The sequence below is a fragment of the Caenorhabditis briggsae genome (assembly GCF_000004555.2).
Source record: "Caenorhabditis briggsae AF16 supercontig from assembly CB4, cb25.NA_093, whole genome shotgun sequence".
Taxonomy (NCBI): Eukaryota; Metazoa; Nematoda; class Chromadorea; order Rhabditida; family Rhabditidae; genus Caenorhabditis; species Caenorhabditis briggsae.
Window position 1 is genome coordinate 1,699 of NW_025543522.1, and position 18,721 is coordinate 20,419.

General features: G+C 34.0%; 4 protein-coding genes across 4 annotated transcripts in view; 2 read left to right on the top strand and 2 right to left on the bottom strand.

Moving 5' to 3' along the window:
• CBG24080 overlaps window positions 1-315 on the bottom strand; it is a gene marked incomplete at both ends in the record, with an annotated part of 1,680 nt that extends 1,365 nt beyond the window's left edge. The window contains one exon of the mRNA XM_002641003.1: window positions 261-315. Coding sequence (XP_002641049.1) covers window positions 261-315 — 55 coding nt within the window. The remainder of the gene's footprint in view (window positions 1-260) is intronic.
• A 781-nt stretch (window positions 316-1,096) lies between these two features.
• CBG24082 lies at window positions 1,097-1,933 on the top strand (the record flags this gene model as incomplete). Its single annotated transcript, XM_002641005.2, has 1 exon — window positions 1,097-1,933. One exon carries the CDS (start codon window positions 1,097-1,099, stop codon window positions 1,931-1,933), a length of 837 nt encoding a protein of 278 aa, XP_002641051.2.
• A 4,016-nt stretch (window positions 1,934-5,949) lies between these two features.
• Window positions 5,950-11,491, bottom strand: CBG24084 (the record flags this gene model as incomplete). Its single annotated transcript, XM_045241151.1, has 6 exons — window positions 5,950-6,088; window positions 6,205-6,300; window positions 6,352-6,534; window positions 7,753-10,025; window positions 10,581-11,024; window positions 11,405-11,491. 6 exons carry the CDS (start codon window positions 11,489-11,491, stop codon window positions 5,950-5,952), a joined length of 3,222 nt encoding a protein of 1,073 aa, XP_045091249.1.
• Window positions 11,492-13,199: 1,708 nt separating this feature from the next.
• On the top strand, window positions 13,200-18,335 carry CBG24085 (the record flags this gene model as incomplete). Its single annotated transcript, XM_045241152.1, has 6 exons — window positions 13,200-13,250; window positions 13,800-14,012; window positions 15,620-15,850; window positions 16,824-17,195; window positions 18,044-18,134; window positions 18,262-18,335. 6 exons carry the CDS (start codon window positions 13,200-13,202, stop codon window positions 18,333-18,335), a joined length of 1,032 nt encoding a protein of 343 aa, XP_045091250.1.
• Between the last annotated feature and the right edge of the window lie 386 nt (window positions 18,336-18,721).

The window sequence follows — 18,721 nt, forward strand, 5'->3', positions numbered from 1 at the left end:
AAAAATAAAATTTAATTTAAATTAAAAAAAAACTACACATTTCTTTGTTTATATTTTAAAGTCTAATCAATCAAGTTAATTTAAGTTTAAAATATAAACAAAGAAAAACTTACTTTATACAAAAACATCAAAAAAATCTCCTTTAAAAATATACTGAAAACTGACAAATGTGGTGGTGAACTCGCTTATATGAATGAGAGAAGGATGGAAATCGCTATCGCATGGTACTGCCAGCCTCCCTACTGACACCCTATACATACTTACATGTGTGTACTGATGAGATAGTGTCAATGCGTTGTGCGTCCTGACTATCATTTATGGAAAAGCCTAGAATGCTCCCTCAATCTTTTCCCCTCTTTTCTCTATCAAACCAGCATCGAGACCATTCCTATTTGATCAGTCTTATTGCTTAGTACTCTCCAAACAACTGTTATCTCGTTTTTACTCCTTCCACATCAATAAAACCCTAATGCAGAATCGAGTGATAAGACAATGAATTCAAATAGAAAGAAAGTATACGAAGCATTTATTTAGTTTCCAGTTCTCAAGCTCGTTTTTATGCTTTGTAAAATTGAGTTTGACCAGCAATAATTTTTAAAATTTAATGGTGCGGCTAGTTTAATTTAAAACAATAAAAAATGGAAATAATATAAATATTAAATGAATGATTACAATTCAAAACAAGAAAAAGAATTGGTATTCTGTATGAAATGTAAAAAAAGAACAGAAACAAAAGGTAATGAGCAAATAATTACAAAAAATAATCGGAAAATGGTAAAGGTAAATGCAGCATATGTGATTCAACAAAATGTAAATTCGTAAAGAATGAAGCAGTTGGAGGTGAAATCTATCCCCAACCTAAAAAAGTAAATTCCAGAAAAGTTAAGGCTTTAAAAGAGATTTATTATGATGAAAAAACCGGTTTTTGTGGAATAAATGAATTGACAAGGAAGTCTAAAAGAGTCAAAAAGAAGTAACAGAGTTCCTAAATCAGCAAGATGTTTACACTCTGCACAAACCAGCACGTAAAAATTTTACAACAGAAAGAGTTTACGTTCATGACATTGATGAACAGTGGCAATCTGATTTAGTTGAAATGATTCCTTATTCAGAAGAAAATGATGGCTTTAAATATTTATTAACTGTAATTGATTGCTTTTCAAAATATGCATGGGTAGTCCCATTAAAAAATAAAAATGGATTTACAACATCACAAGCACTTCAAACAATTTTCAAGCAAAGAAAACCTCAAAAAATGCAAACGGATAAAGGAAAAGAATATTATAACAAGGAAATAAATAAACTTTTTAAAGCTAATAGTATCATTCATTTTTCTACAGAATCAGATAAAAAAGCTTCAATTATTGAAAGATTTAATAGAACACTAAAAGAGAAAATGTGGAAGATATTTACGTTTAATGATAATCATAAATGGATAGAAAGTCTAGGTGATTTAGTCAACAATTATAATAATTCATATCATAGAAGTATAAAAATGTCACCAATTAAAGCAAGTGATCCTAAAAATAAGACAATTGTACACAAAAACTTGTTTGGAAACACTCAATTACTAGAAGTACCCAATAAAAAAACAAAATTCAATATTGGTGACACTGTAAGAGTTACAAAATACAAGACTATATTTGCAAAAGGATATCTACCGAATTGGAGTACAGAACAGTTTAAAATTGATAAAGTTCATAACACCTCTCCTATCACATACGAGATTAAAGATTTAGCGGATGAGAAAATCAAAGGAAAGTTTTATGAGGAAGAACTAACTTTACATAAAAATATTGAAAATAAATATCATATCGAAAAAATTCTAAAACGGAGAACTCGAAATGGAAAAAGAGAAGTACTAGTGAAATGGTATGGATATCCAGAAAAATTTAATTCATGGATCCCTGAAAGTAATCTATCAGACCCATAATGAATTATCTAATTTTGAAAAATAGTTTTCTTTCTTATTTTTTTATTTTATAAATGGAAGCAATTGATAAAATTTTAACTATTGATAATCCAGTAATAAATGATACTTCAATTCAAAAAGAGAATTTAATCAATATTTTTCCATCTTCAGGCTCAAGTTTAAATCAAAATAGAGAAATAAATTTTATAATTGAAAGTTGTGATCAGTATTTATTGCTTAATAAAAGTTATATTTACTTGGAAGCAAGATTGTCTAAAAATGATGATTCTGATTTGATAGAAGAAGATAGAGTTACTTTAACTAATAATGCACCTATATTCCTTTTTGATAGAGCAACTTATTGTATGGATGGAATACAAGTCGAAAATATTATAGACCCTGGAAGAGCGAGTTTAATGAAAGGAATTTTAACTTATTCATCAAACATGAATAAACAAAATACGTTTTCATGGATTTTAGAAACTAAAGACATAATGGCATATAAAATCAACAAATACACAAATAATAGAAAAGGAAATCTAACTTTTTGTATTCCACTAGCTCATATTTTTGGATTTGCAGAATGTTATAATAAGATAATTTATGGAAGAAAACATACTCTTTCTCTATATAGATCACCTGATAATAAAAATAGTATAGTATCTTCAGATCCTACAAAATATACTGCAAAGTTAACTATTAAAAAATTACAATGGCTTATTCCTAAAATAATTCCAAGCCTAGAAATGCAAAATAAACTTATGAATATACATGAAAGTAGAAAGATTCTTCATCTACCATTCATATCTAGACAATTTGAGAGTTACAATATTCCAAATGGATGTAGAGAATTTACATGGAAATTAGGCACAAAATACGATAAAATTAAATATTTCGTTGTTGCTTTTCAATGTTCAAGAGATAATAATTATACAAACGCTAGTAGATTTGATAATTGTGGATTAGAAGAAATTTATGTTGAACTAAATAGTGAACGTTACCCGTACGAATGTTTGAAGTTTGATTTTGATAAATTTAACGCTGTTCAACAATATAATTTTGCTAAAGAGTTTAGAAATAGCTATTATGAAACAAATAAAGATTGCATTTTTATTGAAGAGGATGTATACTATCACTATTATCCATTACTAGTTTTTGATGTATCTAAACAAAATGATAGAATTATACAGTCAAGACCTGATGTAACAATTAAGGCTTCTTTTTCCAAAAATATTGCACAAAGCACAAGATGTTATTGTCTTATTATGAGTAACAATATTGTAGAAATAAAAGATAATCGTGTTAAAGTAATTTAACATTAATTTTAAAATTTTTTCATTTATTTTTTTATAATTAAATCAGAAATAATTTAAAATGATTTTATTCTCTTCAAAATCGCTCACATTTCAACCATTTCTACTCTGTTCATTATTCATTTCTTTTACAAATTCCAATCCCATATTATGCAGCGATACTTCACCAGTTCAATATTTTAAGTTTCCCAAATTACCAAAATGTAATTATATTTATAATAATGCAACAGAAATAATAAGATATGAAGTTTTTAAACCAAATACTATAGAATATGTATCAAGTGCTCATTTTTGTAAAAAAATAGTTCAGAAGTATCATTACATACAGATTTAAGTGGATATGAACATTTAGTAGAAAAAGAGATTAATAATAAAGCGATTACAAAGAAAGAATGTGAAGATATGATAAAAAATAAGTATTGTGAATTTGGAAGAATGAAAAAAGGAGATCACTCGTTTTTAACAAACAACAAGATTGAAGTTGATTATCCTAATAGATTTACTAGTTTATTCAGATCAAAACGATATTTAAAGGAAAATTGCATATTAATTGAAACAAAAATTTTTTCTCATTACGATCAAAAATATCCTACAAATGTACTTGCTGATATGACAAAATGCAATTATCTATCTGGAAGTTGTCAAATAAAATCAAATGAAATGATGATTTGGGATGTAAATAAAGACCAAAATTGTAAATTTATATCAATATGTGATACAGTGATCATATAGTAACTCAAGTACAGTAATACAAGATAATTAGGGTGATGAAACAGGGTTACTGTAGATTTAGAGAAATACAGTAACCCAAAAGATTTGAATCACAAAAAAAAATTCAAAAAAAATTGGTTAAACCAGACAAAAAAGGTGTGAAATTAATGAAAATGACATTTTCAAAGGGCTATAATAAATAAATAAATAAACAATTAAATAATTAACTGAATGAGCAACTAATCGAGTCGCAATTTTTAACTGATTGCAAATTTTGAAACGAAAAATCTCAAAATTAGTCCAGATTGCATTTGAAGCACAGTCCAGTGTGTGGTCCCAGTTTTTGACCGCACTGAAAAAATGGAAAATTTAAAACCTAGATATTCTTTTTTGGTTTGATTGCTCATCTCAAAACTTTTTGAAAAACTCGAAAATCTCAATTTTGAAGCGAGTTACAGCCATTTGAACTCCGTGGCCTAGAATTTCCATTTTCTAGGCCATTGGTTACAGATGGCTATAACTCGCTTCAAAATCAAAATTTTGAGTGTCTGAAAAAAGTTTTAAAATGAGCAATTAATACAAAATCAATTAACAAAAAACCATAACAAAATCGGTGGCCTAGTTCTCTCGAAAAAAAGTGGTTTTCTAGGCCAGCAACACTAAAATCGTCATAACTTGGCTGAAAATGGATATTTTTCAGAGGAGAAAGCTGGAAAAGAATTCCGGAATTTTTAAAATCAAAAAATTAGGTTTTTCCCATTCATCCCCCTTGGCCTAGAAAACCAAAAATAGGGGAAACTAGGCCATCATAATTTATTTAAAAATTTTGCTAATAGATGTGGTTCAAATTGCTCATTTTAAAACTTTTCGAAATTTTCAATAATCTCAACTTTGAAGCATGTTACAGCCCTTTTTAAACCGTGGCATAGAATTTTCATTTTCTAGGCCATTGGTTACAAATGGCTATAACTCGCTTCGCAATTGTGATTTTTGAAAATTTCAAAAAGTTTTATAATTAGCAATTCATACAAAATCTATTTGTAAAAGATTCCAACGAATTCCGTGGCCTAGGATTCTCATTTTTTGGTTTTCTAGGCCAGCAACTCTAAAATCGTCATAACATGGCGAAAAATGGATATTTTTCGGAGGAAAAAGCTGGAAAAGAACTCTGGGATTTTGGCGAATCAGAAAATTAAAATTTCAAACCAATAATTTCAAAATACAGTACCCGCTCATGAATTTTCCGAGAGCACGATTCACATGTCATCCGATATTCAGTTTCATCAATTCGCCACGTGCACACAAAACATCTCGAATCATCCGGTGGTCCAGGAATCAGCGATCCGAAAAATGAAAAAAGTGAAGACGTCGATTCAGAAGACGTCGACGTCGTCGACGTCGCTGATGGAGGTGGTGGCTGATACGACCATGGAGGACAGATTGGACAGGGAAGGGGCGGGGCCTTGCGGTGGAGCAATTTGGATTGGTGGACTGGAAATTTGAAAGTTAAGGTTTAGAATATTCAGAAATTCAGAAATTCAGAAATTCAGAAATTCAGAAATTCAGAAATTCAGAAATTCAGAAATTCAGAAATTCAGAAATTCAGAAATTCAGAAATTCAGAAATTCAGAAATTCAGAAATTCAGAAATTCAGAAATTCAGAAATTCAGAAATTCAGAAATTCAGAAATTCAGAAATTCAGAAATTCAGAAATTCAGAAATTCAGAAATTCAGAAATTCAGAAATTCAGAAATTCAGAAATTCAGAAATTCAGAAATTCAGAAATTCAGAAATTCAGAAATTCAGAAATTCAGAAATTCAGAAATTCAGAAATTCAGAAATTCAGAAATTCCAAAAATTCTAAAAATTCTAAAAATTCTAAAATTCCAAAAATTCCAAACATCCCAAAATTCCAAAATTCCAAACATTCCAGAAATTCCAGAAATTCCAAATATTTCAAAATTTCGAAATTTCGAACATTCCTCAAAAATCCGGACTACTGTATAACCATACTCACGGAACTGGTTTCGGAATCGCGTCCAACTTCTTCTGAAACTCAATTTTCATCTTCTCAATTTCCATTTTCAGCTTCTCGTTCTCCAATTTTGCAGCCTCCTCAGCCTTCTCCAGCTGTCCACATTTTTTGTTCAGACTGAAAATTTAAATTAAAAAAAAAAACATTTGAAAATTGTCTGAAAATCCAGAATAATTTGGCTGAAATTCCAAAAAATGAAATTTTTTTTTCAAAAATTTCCAAATGTCCCTCACTTCTGAATCTGATTTTTCTGATTCTGAATCGTCTTGTTTTCCGCGTCCTTGGCATTTTTCAGCTTTTGCTCCAATTGGGCCACATTGTCCGTCAGGCTGAAATTTTTAGAAAAAATTTGTTTTCAAAATTATTTTTAAAACGCCTACATCTTGTTCTGAGAACCCAATTTCGATGCTGCAGCATTTTTCCGCTGATTTTCAGTTCTCGATTGTTTCAGCGAATTCTGAACTTTTGATTTTTCCTCTTCCAGCGATTTCAGATTCTTGTTTAGCGTCGTCAGAGCATCCGAATGCGATTGGGCAACTTGTTGGGCTGTTTTGGCGGCATTTCTGAATAGAAAGGATTACTGTAGAATTGCTGATCTCAAAACTTTTCAAAAAATTTCGAAAATTTCAATTTTGAAGCGACTTACAGCCATTTGTAGCCTGTGGATAAGAAAACCGAAAAACGAGAAACCTAGGCCATCTCAAATTTTTAAAATTTTATATCAATCGATTTCGCTTCAATTGCTCATTTCAAAACTTTTCGAAGTTTTGAAAAACCCCAAAAAGTTTTAAAGTGAGCAATTAAAGCGAAATCGATTGATATAGAATTTAAAAACTTTTAGTTGGCCTAGGTTTCTCATTTTTTTGTTTTTCTAGGCCAGCAACTTAAAATCGTCATAACTTTGGTTGAAATAGGCATTTTTTGAAGCAGAAAACTGGAAAAGAATTCTGAAATTTTTGAGAGTCAGAAAATACAGTTTTCAAATCAAAATCAAAGAAAAATCCTGTAAATCCAAAAAAAATGAAAATTCAAATTTTCAAAAACTTCTAAAATTATAAAATTTCAACCATTTTCAACCAAAACTGATTTCCGAAATCTCAAGATAGTCAAATTCAAACCTTTCTAGACTAAAATTTCCTGTCGATTCCAAAAATTTATGTTTCAAATTTTACAAATTTCTAGTTTTTGAGTTATGCGCCTTTAAAGATGGCGCGCTCCAGAGTTGCCTCTCCCCCTTTATTTTGAGCGCCCTAACTTTAAAAGCGCATATCTCGAAAACTAGAAAAGTTATCAAAAAGTGGCCAACTACAAAAATGTGGAAATTTTTAACTTGAGCAATTTCGTAGTTTGTAGTTTTTGTGTACATGTTTTGGTTTTCGAGTTATGCGCCTTTAAAGATGGCGCGCTCCAGAGTTGCCCCTCCCGCTTTATTTTGTGCGCCTTAAATTTAAAGGCGCATATCTCGAAAACTAGAAGAGGTAGCAAAACGTTGTAAACTACAAAAATGTGTAAAATATTATGTTGAGCAATTTTGTTGTTTGTAGTTTTTTGATAGCAGCTATGGTTTTTGAGATATGCGCCTTTAAATAAACAAGAAGTCAAGGAGATCCTCTTAAGGGTGCGCTAACTTTAAAGGCGCATGACTCAACAATTTTTAAGGCTGTAAAAAATTTAAAATACGATTCTACACCAAAATTCTCTGTTAATTCCAGAATTCTAAAATAATGTCTCCTTTCTGAGTTATGCGCCTTTGAACATTCCCTCAGGTAAGGGGAACTCACCTCTTCGTTTCCTCCAACTGCTTCTCCTTCTTCCTCAAGCTCTTCTCCATTTCCTCAATCTTCTTCTCCTTCTCCTTCTTAAGATCCTCCTGTATTTGAATATTCACCATTCGTTCCTTCACAAATTTCGCCTCAATTTTGAAATATTCCGCTTCAGCGTACTCCGTTCTTTTGGCCTTTTCAGTGAGGCCATCGGCAACTTTTTTGAGCACCTCTTCTTGCTTTTTGAGTTTCTCAATTTGCTCGGCGAGCTGGATACAGTTCACGCACTCCTTCTCTTCTTCTGACTCGTCTTCTGAATCCTCTTCCGGCTCTTCTTCTGGCTCCATTTCCACTTCACTCTCTTCCTGAAGATCCAAAAAGTCCACGGCAACGTCTTCTTTGAAGCAAAACTCCTTTCCAATCAGTCCGTCCGAAAATCGTTCCCTTGTTAGGATATAAGAACCAAATCTGGGGCCAAACAGCATGTCAAAAAGTCTTCCAACGAGTTCAGCTTCTTGCGCCGGCACTCCAGAAGACGTCGGACGGTTGCGGAGACTTTCCGAAGACATTGGAGATTGCTGGATCATTACTTTAGATTTTGGACAATTTTTCAGGTTTCCAGATGAGATTTGAGGATTCTGAAGGCTTCCAAAAGACGTTGAGGGGTGTTGGAGGGTTCCAAAAGACGCTGGAAGGCTTTGAACGACTCCTGACGACATTGGAGAGCTTTGAAGATCTCTAGAATCTTCTGAACGATTCGGAAAAACTCCTGAAGACGTTGAGGGATGTTGGAAAGGTCCAGGTCGGATTTGAGGATTCTGAAGACCTTTAGAATCTATTGGATAATTCTGAAGGGCTCCTGAAGACGTTAGTGGATTTTGGAAAAATCCAGAAGACGCGGAGGGGTACTGAAGAGATTCAGACGACGTGAAGGAATGTTGGAAAACTCCAGATGGGATTTGAGGATTTTGAACTACTCCGGAAGAAGTTGGTGGATTCTGAAAGCTTCCAGTAGACATTGGAGGACTCCGAACACCTATAGATTGGATTTGAGGATTCTGAAGACCTCTAGAATCCGGAGGACAGTTTTGAACGACTCCTAACGACGCCTGATGGCTGTGGAAGCTTCCAGTTAAGATTTGAGGATTCTGAAGCGTTCCAGATGGCGTCGATGGATTCTGGAGACTTGGAGAAGACGTTGGACGCTGCTGAAGAGTTCCAGAGCACATCGGAGGATTCTCAATCAATCCAGTTGACGCTGGACGGCGCTGGAGGATTCGTGAAGAATTCTGATAACTTCCTAGAGGCGCTAGATGAGTCTGGACGCTTCCAGTTGATGCTGGACGCCTCTGGAGAAGTCCAGATGACGTTAGGCGATTTCGAACACTTCCAAAAGATGTCGGACCATTTTGGAGGTTTCTAAATGTGGTTTGAGAATTCGGAAGACCTCTAGAAGAAGTTGGCCGATGCTGGACAGTTTGGGAGCATATTTGAGAGTTCTGAAGTCCTCCAGAAGCCGTTGGACCATTTTGAAGGTTTTCGGAAAGCGTCGGACGATTCTGAACGGCTCCCGTTAACGTCATCTGATTTTCAGCACTTTCAGAAGACGTTAGGATGTGCTGAAGACCTTCAGAAGACGTGGCTTGGTGTTGCTGGGCTCCAAAACGATTCTTATGTATTCCAGATGACGTTGGACGATTCTGAACGACTCCTGTTGACGACATCTGCTGTTGAATGCTTTCGGAAGACGTTGGAAGATTCTCAAAGCGTTCAGGATTCAACCATGAGACTTTCAGCCCGCTACGCATCTCAATTTGATGGTTACTTCCGTCTGACGACCATTTTGGAATATTAGAAGACGTCGCTGGACCTTCAGAAGCCACGAGACGTCGAAAAACTTGCCCAGAAGGTGTGATAATGAATTGACTGCTTCTATCAGAATTCTGATGCCCTTCAGAAGACGTCGTCGGAATCTGAAGTGCTCCAAACGAAGCTGGAGGCGTCGCGAAGGTTCCAGAAGACGTTGGTCGATTCTGAACAACTTCAGGAATTGACGATGGATGTTGAGCAGCTCCATAGGACATCGTCGGCTGGTTGGCAACGTTTCTGGAGAACATCGGAGGATTCTGAGCGTCTCCAGAAGGCGTGATTGGAAATGGAGGGTTTCTGAAGATTTCAGATGGATTCCGAGGGATATAAGTGAAGACATGTGAGGGTCCAGGAGACGTTGAAGGCACTTGTTGAGATTCTGTTGTCGGACACTGGATGTTTCCAGAAGACGTCGGAGGATTCTGAAAAATTAACTTTTTCAAACACAGTCGTGTTTATACTCATTTTGAAGCTGAAAATCTGGTGATTCCAAAAATCGGAAAATTTCGAAATTCGGACAGAAATGAAGAGATTACGGTAAATTTAAATTCCGAGCTGAAAATTAGGGGGAAATTGAAATCTACCGTATCTCCCTTCATTTTATACCAAGTTTCAAAATCTGTAGATTTTCAGAATTCGCTAATTTTCAGCTTTAAAATGAGTATAAGCACGACTAATTTCGAAAATTGAATTTTTCGTGGTGGGACCCAAAATTTAAAAAATTTTCAGACTTAGCCGTGTTTATACTCATTTCAAAGTTGAAAACATGCTGATTCCAAAAACATAAAAATTTTGTAGTTTCAAAGGAGAGTGGAGTTACGGTAGTTTCAGCTTTTTACAAAAAATTTCAGCTTCAAATTTAAATTTACTGTATCTCACTTCATTTTTGACCGAATTTCAAAATTTTTGGATTTTTAGAATCCGCAGATTTTCAGCTTTGAAACTCAATTATCGGTTTTAAATTCCAAATAGCTTACAGACGACGTCGACGCTTCAGAAGATGTCGTCGAACATCCCCAAGGCCTGGGAGACAGCATTCGAAGTTCTTGAGTTTCAGAAAAACCTTCAGAAGACTTCACGTCTTCAGAAAGCTTCATAGAAATTTGAATAGTTGCAGAAGACGTTGTCGGTGGATTCTGATGACTTCTAGAATTTCTCTTCTGAACTTTTTCTGCCTCCTGATACTTCCGTTTGAAAAATGCCACTTCTTGCATTGACATTCCCGAATGAAGGGTAGTTGGAACTTCTGGTCGTCTTACTGTATGCTGAGCAATCACCTGCTTTTGCGCCTTTTTATTCAATTTTCGTTGTCGCAGAATTTCGGCTCGTTTCAGTCCGGCGGCTGCCAGTTTCGAGTGATCTGGAAAAGAATTTTTTTTCGAAAAATCTAGAAATGTGGAGTTTTCAGCCAATTTTTGAACCTTTTTCAATTATTCAAAATTTTCAAAATTTACATTTCCTTAAGTAAAATTTTGTGTTCTTTCAAATGGTATAAATATCAAAACTCTCCAAATTTGGGCTTTTGAGATATTTACATTTTTCAAAATTGGCTTCGAATTTCAAACATTTTGGTTTTACCTATTTTCAATTTTTCAAATATTCAACTTAATATATTTTCTACTCCATCTTCCGAGGCTCCTTTAAAGGCGCATATCACAAAAACTACAATAGCTATTGAAAGTTTGTAAACAACAAAAATGTGTAAAATTTTATGCTAAACAATTTTGTAGTTGACAACTTTTTTCTAGCTTCATTGATTTTCAAGATATGCGCCTTTAAATCTACTGTACTCACCTCCAACCGGCTCCTCGTTTTCGTCCGGTTTTTCGTTCTGATGTTTTTCGGGATTCTCCTTTTTTGAATTATCTGATGACGACGATGATGACATGGTGAATCTAGAATAGAACATATTTCTGTGTGTCTGTTCGTCCGGATGTCCGCCAAAAATGATGAAACACGTAACGAAGAGAAAAGTATGACAATTTCAAGAAAAATTGTGAAAATTCTGAAAAAAATGAGAAAAATGGAAATGGAATTTGTATTTCTGAAACCAAAAAAAGTAAGAAAATTAGCGGTTAGAAAGAAAACAAAATTCAAATTTTGGCGGATTTTCGAAAATTTAATAATCGGTAGATCAAAAAAAAAAATTTTTCAAAAATTTTTTAGAATATTAGAAATTCAGAAATTCAGAAACTCAGAAATTCAGAAATTCAGAAATTCAGAAATTCAGAAATTCAGAAATTCAGAAATTCAGAAATTCAGAAATTCAGAAATTCAGAAATTCAGAAATTCAGAAATTCAGAAATTCAGAAATTCAGAAATTCAGAAATTCAGAAATTCAGAAATTCAGAAATTCAGAAATTCAGAAATTCTAAAATTCTAAAGTTCTAAAATTTTAAAATTCTAAAATTTAGAAAACTTTCTGCCCATCTGTGTTTCCTGTCCCGATGATCTTTTTTCGATTTTTTCTTTTTTCCATTTTTCAGTTTTCCTCACATTTTTTCAAATTTCTAAATGTCTTTCTATGTGTCCAGATGTCCAGATTCTCAATTCTCCCAATTTTTAAATTCTCTTCAATAATCTCTCTTTTAATGTGCGCCAAAATAGGCTCATAAAACACCTCCTTTCTCTCTCTCTCTTCTTCATTTTTTCTCTGCTTTCTCTAACCACTCTCTTCACCTCACACACTCTCTCGTCTTCCTCCTTCAGTTTTTTGTTGGAAAAGTGCTGCGCGACACGCGACGCCATCGTCACAGCACGACGTCTTTTTTCTCCTAAAATTCTCTGCGTCTCTCACTCTCTCTCTCACTCTCTCGCCTGGGCGACAGAGTATGAGGTCAGATGCATATAAGAGAGCTTTCTTATATGAATTTTTTAAGAAAACAGATTATTGATTTTTTATTGATTTTAGGGAAATTAATTAATTTGGAGTAGATAGAAAAGGAGATTCTGAATTTCCGAATTTCTGAATTTCCGAATTTCTGAATTTCCGAATTTCTGAATTTCTGAATTTCTGAATTTCTGAATTTTTGAATTTCTGAATTTCTGAATTTCTGAATTTCTGAATTTCTGAATTTCTGAATTTCTGAATTTCTGAATTTCCGAATTTTTGAATTTCTGAATTTCTGAATTTCTGAATCTCTGAATTTCTGAATTTCTGAATTTCTGAGTTTCTGATGTTCTGAATTTCTGAATTTCCGAATTTCTGAATTTCCGAATTTCTGAATTTCTGAATTTCTGAATTTCTGAATTTCTGAACTTCTGAATTTCTGAATTTCTGAATTTCTGAATTTCTGAATTTCTGAATTTCTGAATTTCTGAATTTCTGAATTTCTGAATTTCTGAATTTCTGAATTTCTGAATTTCTGAATTTCCGAATTTCTGAATTTCTGAATTTCTGAATTTCTTAATTTCTGAATTTCTGAATTTCTGAATTTCTGAATTTCCGAATTTCTGAATTTCTGAATTTCTGAATTTCTGAATTTCTGCATCAATTTTTTTCCCATTCATTTTTTTCTTGAATTAAAAAAAAAAGCATTTCCAGACACCATGACAGAGAACCACCCAAACTTCACAAAAACACCAAACTTCAACAGATGGATCTGGCTGATATGCGATTTGAGTACACCAAAGGAGAGACTTGTATGGTAAGTGAGTTATCTCATTTTTTGGAAGAGATATCAAAATGTTATCAACTACAAAATTGCTCAGCATAAAATTTTATGTATTTTTGTAGTTTACAAATTTTTGATAAATACTGTAGTTTTAGAGATATGCGCCTTTGAATTCATCATAAAATCCCCTCGCCACCTTCCGAGCTTCGCTCCTAGGGCGCCTCAACTTTGAAGGCGCATATCTCTAAAACTTCGGTAGTTATCAAAATTTTGAAAATCACAAAAATGTGTATTATTTTAAGCTGAGCAATTTTGTAACTTACTACTTTTCTTTAAGTGCCTTGGTTTTTGAGATATGCGCTTTTAAAGATGTCTGCCCCTTTCCTCGGAGAGCTACCTCCCCTACTCCTGAAACTATAGGTGCGCGCCATTTTTAAAGGCGCATACCTCAAAAACTAGAATATCTATCAAAATTTTGCAAACAACAAAAATGTGAGAAATTTCATGCTGAGCAATTTTGTAATTGACAACTTTTCTCTAGCTTTTTTAGTTTTTAAGATATAAACCGTTTAAAATTTTCAGACAGATTTCACAGTCCACCTTCCCGATGGGAACGTCCTCCGATCGAATTTCTGTCAATATTGGGACAAATTCAAATTCAACAAGAAATTCAGTTATTTTTTGATCGATTCAAAGGATTTTGAGAATATGGAAAGAATGTGGAGCCGATATCAGGATCCTGTGAAAATCGATATTGCCACTGAATGCTTTTTGGGGAATCTTGTCAGGTTTACGGTAAGAAAATTATTCAGAAATTCAGAAATTCAGAAATTCAGAAATTCAGAAATTCAGAAATTCAGAAATTCAGAAATTCAGAAATTCAGAAATTCAGAAATTCAGAAATTCAGAAATTCAGAAATTCAGAAATTCAGAAATTCAGAAATTCAGAAATTCAGAAATTCAGAAATTCAGAAATTCAGAAATTCAGAAATTCAGAAATTCAGAAATTCAGAAATTCAGAAATTCAGAAATTCAGAAATTCAGAAATTCAGAAATTCAGAAATTCAGAAATTCAGAAATTCAGAAATTCAGAAATTCAGAAATTCAGAAATTCTAAAATTCTAAAATTCTAAAATTCTAAAATTCTAAAATTCTAAAATTCTAAAATTCTAAAATTCTAAAATTCTAAAATTCTAAAATTCTAAAATTCTAAAATTCTAAAATTCTAAAATTCTAAAATTCTAAAAATCAGATTTTCAGCTTTTTCTAAGCCTAATTTAGTCATTTTAAGCTTATTTTCAGTTTGTTTTTGATCTATTTTAAGCTTCTTTTAACCCCATTTTGGGCCAATTTTTAGCCCTTTTTTGGCCCATTTTCAGCCTATTTCTAGTCTAAGTTTTCAGAGTCACTTCCCAAAACATATCTACGCTCGTGTCATACCATACAAAATGCTCAATGGGGAAACTAAAAAATTCATTTTCACCGGAGAAGTTTTGGATATCATTCCGGCAGCTTTGAAGCTTCAAGGCACACCAATTGAGTCAACTGACAGTGAGTTTGTGGCTTAATTAGGCTTAATTAGAACTGATTGGGGCTAATTAGGATTCAGGCGAAACCCCTGGCTGAATTCCGACCAATTGTACCTAATTAAATCCACAAATTTCTATTTTTAGTGCGTCTGCTGGAGTGCAAAATGAGTTGGATGGATAATTGGCATCGAGGAATTACGATTAAGCAGTTTGAGACAGTTCTTGAGAACTTTGATATTGACAAATCACGGATTACAGTAGGTTATGGCTTGTGCTTTAAAATGAGCTAAAAAACCGTCTTGATCCGTTGATTTTGAGCCAAGTTATGCGCCTTTAAAGTTTGGAGAGCGAGAGCAAAGGAGGAAAAGAGAGACGCAGAGACACGAGATGCGTCTAGTTTCTCTGCGTCTCTCGGTTTGTTAAATTGATCATAACTCGCTATAAAATCTAGCTAGAAAGGTTTTAAAAACACAGAAATGTGGGAAATTACATGACAAACATTTGGAACCTAAATACTTAGGCATTAAAATTACAGTTTTTTAAAAATTTCATCAGTTCTGGAAAATTTCGGGACGTTCCTATAATTATATAATATGAGTTGGTTGGGCTTGTTATAAGGTTCAAAATGAGCCTAAAATCAATTCTATATGCCGAGTTTGAGTCAAGTTATGCGCCTTTGAAGTCAGCGGCAATTAGAGACCATATGAAAGGCGGGAGACGCAGAGAAACGAGACGCTTCTAACTTCTCTGCGTCTCTCCATAACTTCAAAGGCGCATAACTCTCTTTAAAAGCTAGAAAAGCTTTGAAAACGCCAAGTTATAGAGAATAATATGGCAAACATTTTCTTACATAAAATTTTTAACTTCTTCCAGCTCGTTCCCGACCCGTCCCACGAAGTCACCCGCCGCGAGTACCAGCAACGTAATGGACACATCCGAGTCTTTGCACCGGACATGAAAGTGGTCTCTGATAACTTTTCTGCATGCATGTTCGTTTTTGAGAGTCTTGTGATGGGAGAAAATTGGAATCAAGAGACGGAGGATCGGAATACGTTGAGACAAGAGACAATTGGATTGATGACGACGCTTGGGATCTTTTTGCAGGTACACAAATTTTATGAACCATTCTGAATTGTTCAGCTAGTCTTCCGCTTCAAAATGAGCCTAAAATCGATTCTCTATGTCAAATATGAGCCGAGTTATGCGCCTTTAAAGTTAGCTCAGCTAGAGATAACGAGGAAAGGGGAGACGCAGAGAAACGAGACGCGGCTAGCTTCTCTGCGTCTCTCGATTCACAAAAATAGTCATAACGCGCTTCAAAATCCAGCTAGAAACATGTTGAAAACAAGAAATGTAAGAATTATCATTACAAAACATTTTGAACCCAAAAACTTGAAATTGAAGTTATTTAATTTTTTGAATATCATCATCTAAGACATGATTGATTGAATTATTATGTATAGCTAATTTTCCGCTTCAAAATGAGCTTAAAATCAATTCGCTACGTTGAGTTTAAGCCGAGTTACGCGCCTTTTAAGCTAGCTCAGCTAGAGATAATAAGGAAAAGGGAGACGCAGAGAAACGAGACGCGTCTAGCTTCTCTGCATCTCTCCCACAGTTTAAAGGCTCATAACTCGCTTCAAAATAGAGCTAGAAGAGTTTTGAAAAGACTAAAATGTAGGGAATAAAATTACAAAGCTCTTGAACTCAAAAACTCAAGAGTTTGTATTTGAATTATCTGAAAATTGCATCAAAAACACTTTGAATTGTGTAGAACTAGTTTTCCGCTTCAAAATGAGCTTAAAATCAATCCACTATGTCGAATATGAGCCGAGTTATGCGCCTTTAAAGTTAGCTCAGCTAGAGATAACGAGGAAAGGGGAGACGCAGAGAAACGAGACGCGGCTAGCTTCTCTGCGTCTCTCGATTCACAAAAATAGTCATAACGCGCTTAAAAGTAAGGCTAGAACGGTTTTCAAAAAAGCGCCTTGAGTGAAATTTCAAGGGGAATCTGAAAATTGAGGTTTCAATTCTGTAATTTTCCGTTTTTCTGTATAAAAACTAGTTTTTTTTCCAGGACAAGTACATCGACTGTTCCAACCAGTGCATCATGATTCAAACGGCACGAATCTCGGCGGATCGACTTGACGAGGATCCGAGAGCAGTGCCAAACTATTTTCTGCACGGTCGGCAAGCGGATAACGAGATTTATATGGAACATTTGGATAAAGTTCTCCAGGATTTTGATCTACAAAAGCATCCGATATTTGTGAGAGGATCAAAACCCGGTAGAATGCCAATTTGGGTATTTCGAGTGCTTGTGAAGCTGGCATGGATTCAGCAATTCTTCAAAGGAGATCATTATGATCCTTACTTGATGAGTGTCATGATTGAATGTCTCTATTTTCATGTGCCAGAGGATTATATGGATATTATGAAGCGATTTTTGGTAAGCCTAGCTGAATATTGCTGAAGAAAGACTGGAATTGGTCTAAAATAGTCATAAATAACGAAAATAATGTTACAGAAAAAATCTATGAAAAATAGTTTAAAATGAATTAGGAAAAAAGCAAACATGATTAAAATTTTGTTATGGAAATTGTTAATAATAGCTTGTGTACATTTTCAGCTTCAAAATGAGCCTAAAATCATTAAAAACAGTTGAGTTTAAGCCGAGTTATGCGCCGTTAAAGCTAGCTCAGCTAGAGATAACGCAGAAAGGGGGAGACGCAGAGAAACGAGACGCGGCTAGCTTTTCTGCGTCTCTCATTACACAAAACAAGTCATAACTCGCTTCAAAATAGAGCTAGAAGAGTTTTGAAAACGCCAAGTTGTAGAGAATTTTAGGGACATCATTTTTGAATCAAACAAGCCCCCTCAAATGCGTGATTTTTTGAAAGATATTTGTATTTAAAATTATGTTGTTTAAAATCCCTGTATCAGGCTAGCTTTCCGCTTCAAAATGAGCTTAAAATCAATTCTCTACGTCGAGTTTGAGACAAGTTAAAGTCAGCGGAATGAAAGACTATGGGAAAGGGGGAGACGCAGTGAAACGAGACGCGTCTAGTTTCTCTGCGTCTCTCATTACACAAAACAAGTCATAACTCGCTTCAAAATAGAGCTAGAAGAGTTTTGAAGACGCCAACGTGTAGGAAATAACATGATGAACATTTTGAAACCAAATACTACGGACCTCAACGTTTCGAAAAATCTGAAAAATGAGCTGAAAATGCTGCAAATTACTAGAAATAAATTACTAGAATTAGTTGAAATTACCTTGAAAAAACTTTTTTTCAGGCTTCAATTTTCGAGGAGAGCAAAACATTTGAACTCACCGACGCTGAAAACAAAATGATCGATGAGGCAAACGAGAAAATTGTCCAAAAAGGTATAATTTATCTGTAAAAAGCTGAAAATTCGCCAAAGTTTTAACAGGACTCAAAATTTTCCTACTTTTCTGGCTGAAAATTACTAGAAAATGCTAAAAACTGAAAAAGCGAATTTCCTTTTTTCAGAAAAAGAAGAGGAGATGAGGGAAAAGGCAAGAAAAAGAGCCCACAACCAGAACAAGACCAGGAAAAGGAAATAAATTTTAGAAACATTTTTCTCTGCTTCTCTCTCTCTCTCTCTCTCTCTCTCTCCCTCTCTCTCTCTCTCTCTCTCTCTCTCTCTCTCTCTCGTTTTCGATTTTTCTTAAATTCGGCAAATAAATAAATCTGTCTGTCTGTGTATCCTGATGTCTCCAATAAAACGTTTTATGTTTAATTTTGCTTCAAAGAAATCTGTGAGAAGTATGCAAAAATTATCACAAGATGAATAAAAATTTAAAACTACCGGAAAACCTGTAATAGTAGGGCCCCCACACACTCAAGTTTAAGCTCACTTATCTCGGTTACTGTAAGATATATCAAAAATTTGTCTACTGATAAACGATTGCTTATCTTATGAGGAAGAATTTGTCAGTTGAAACATTTT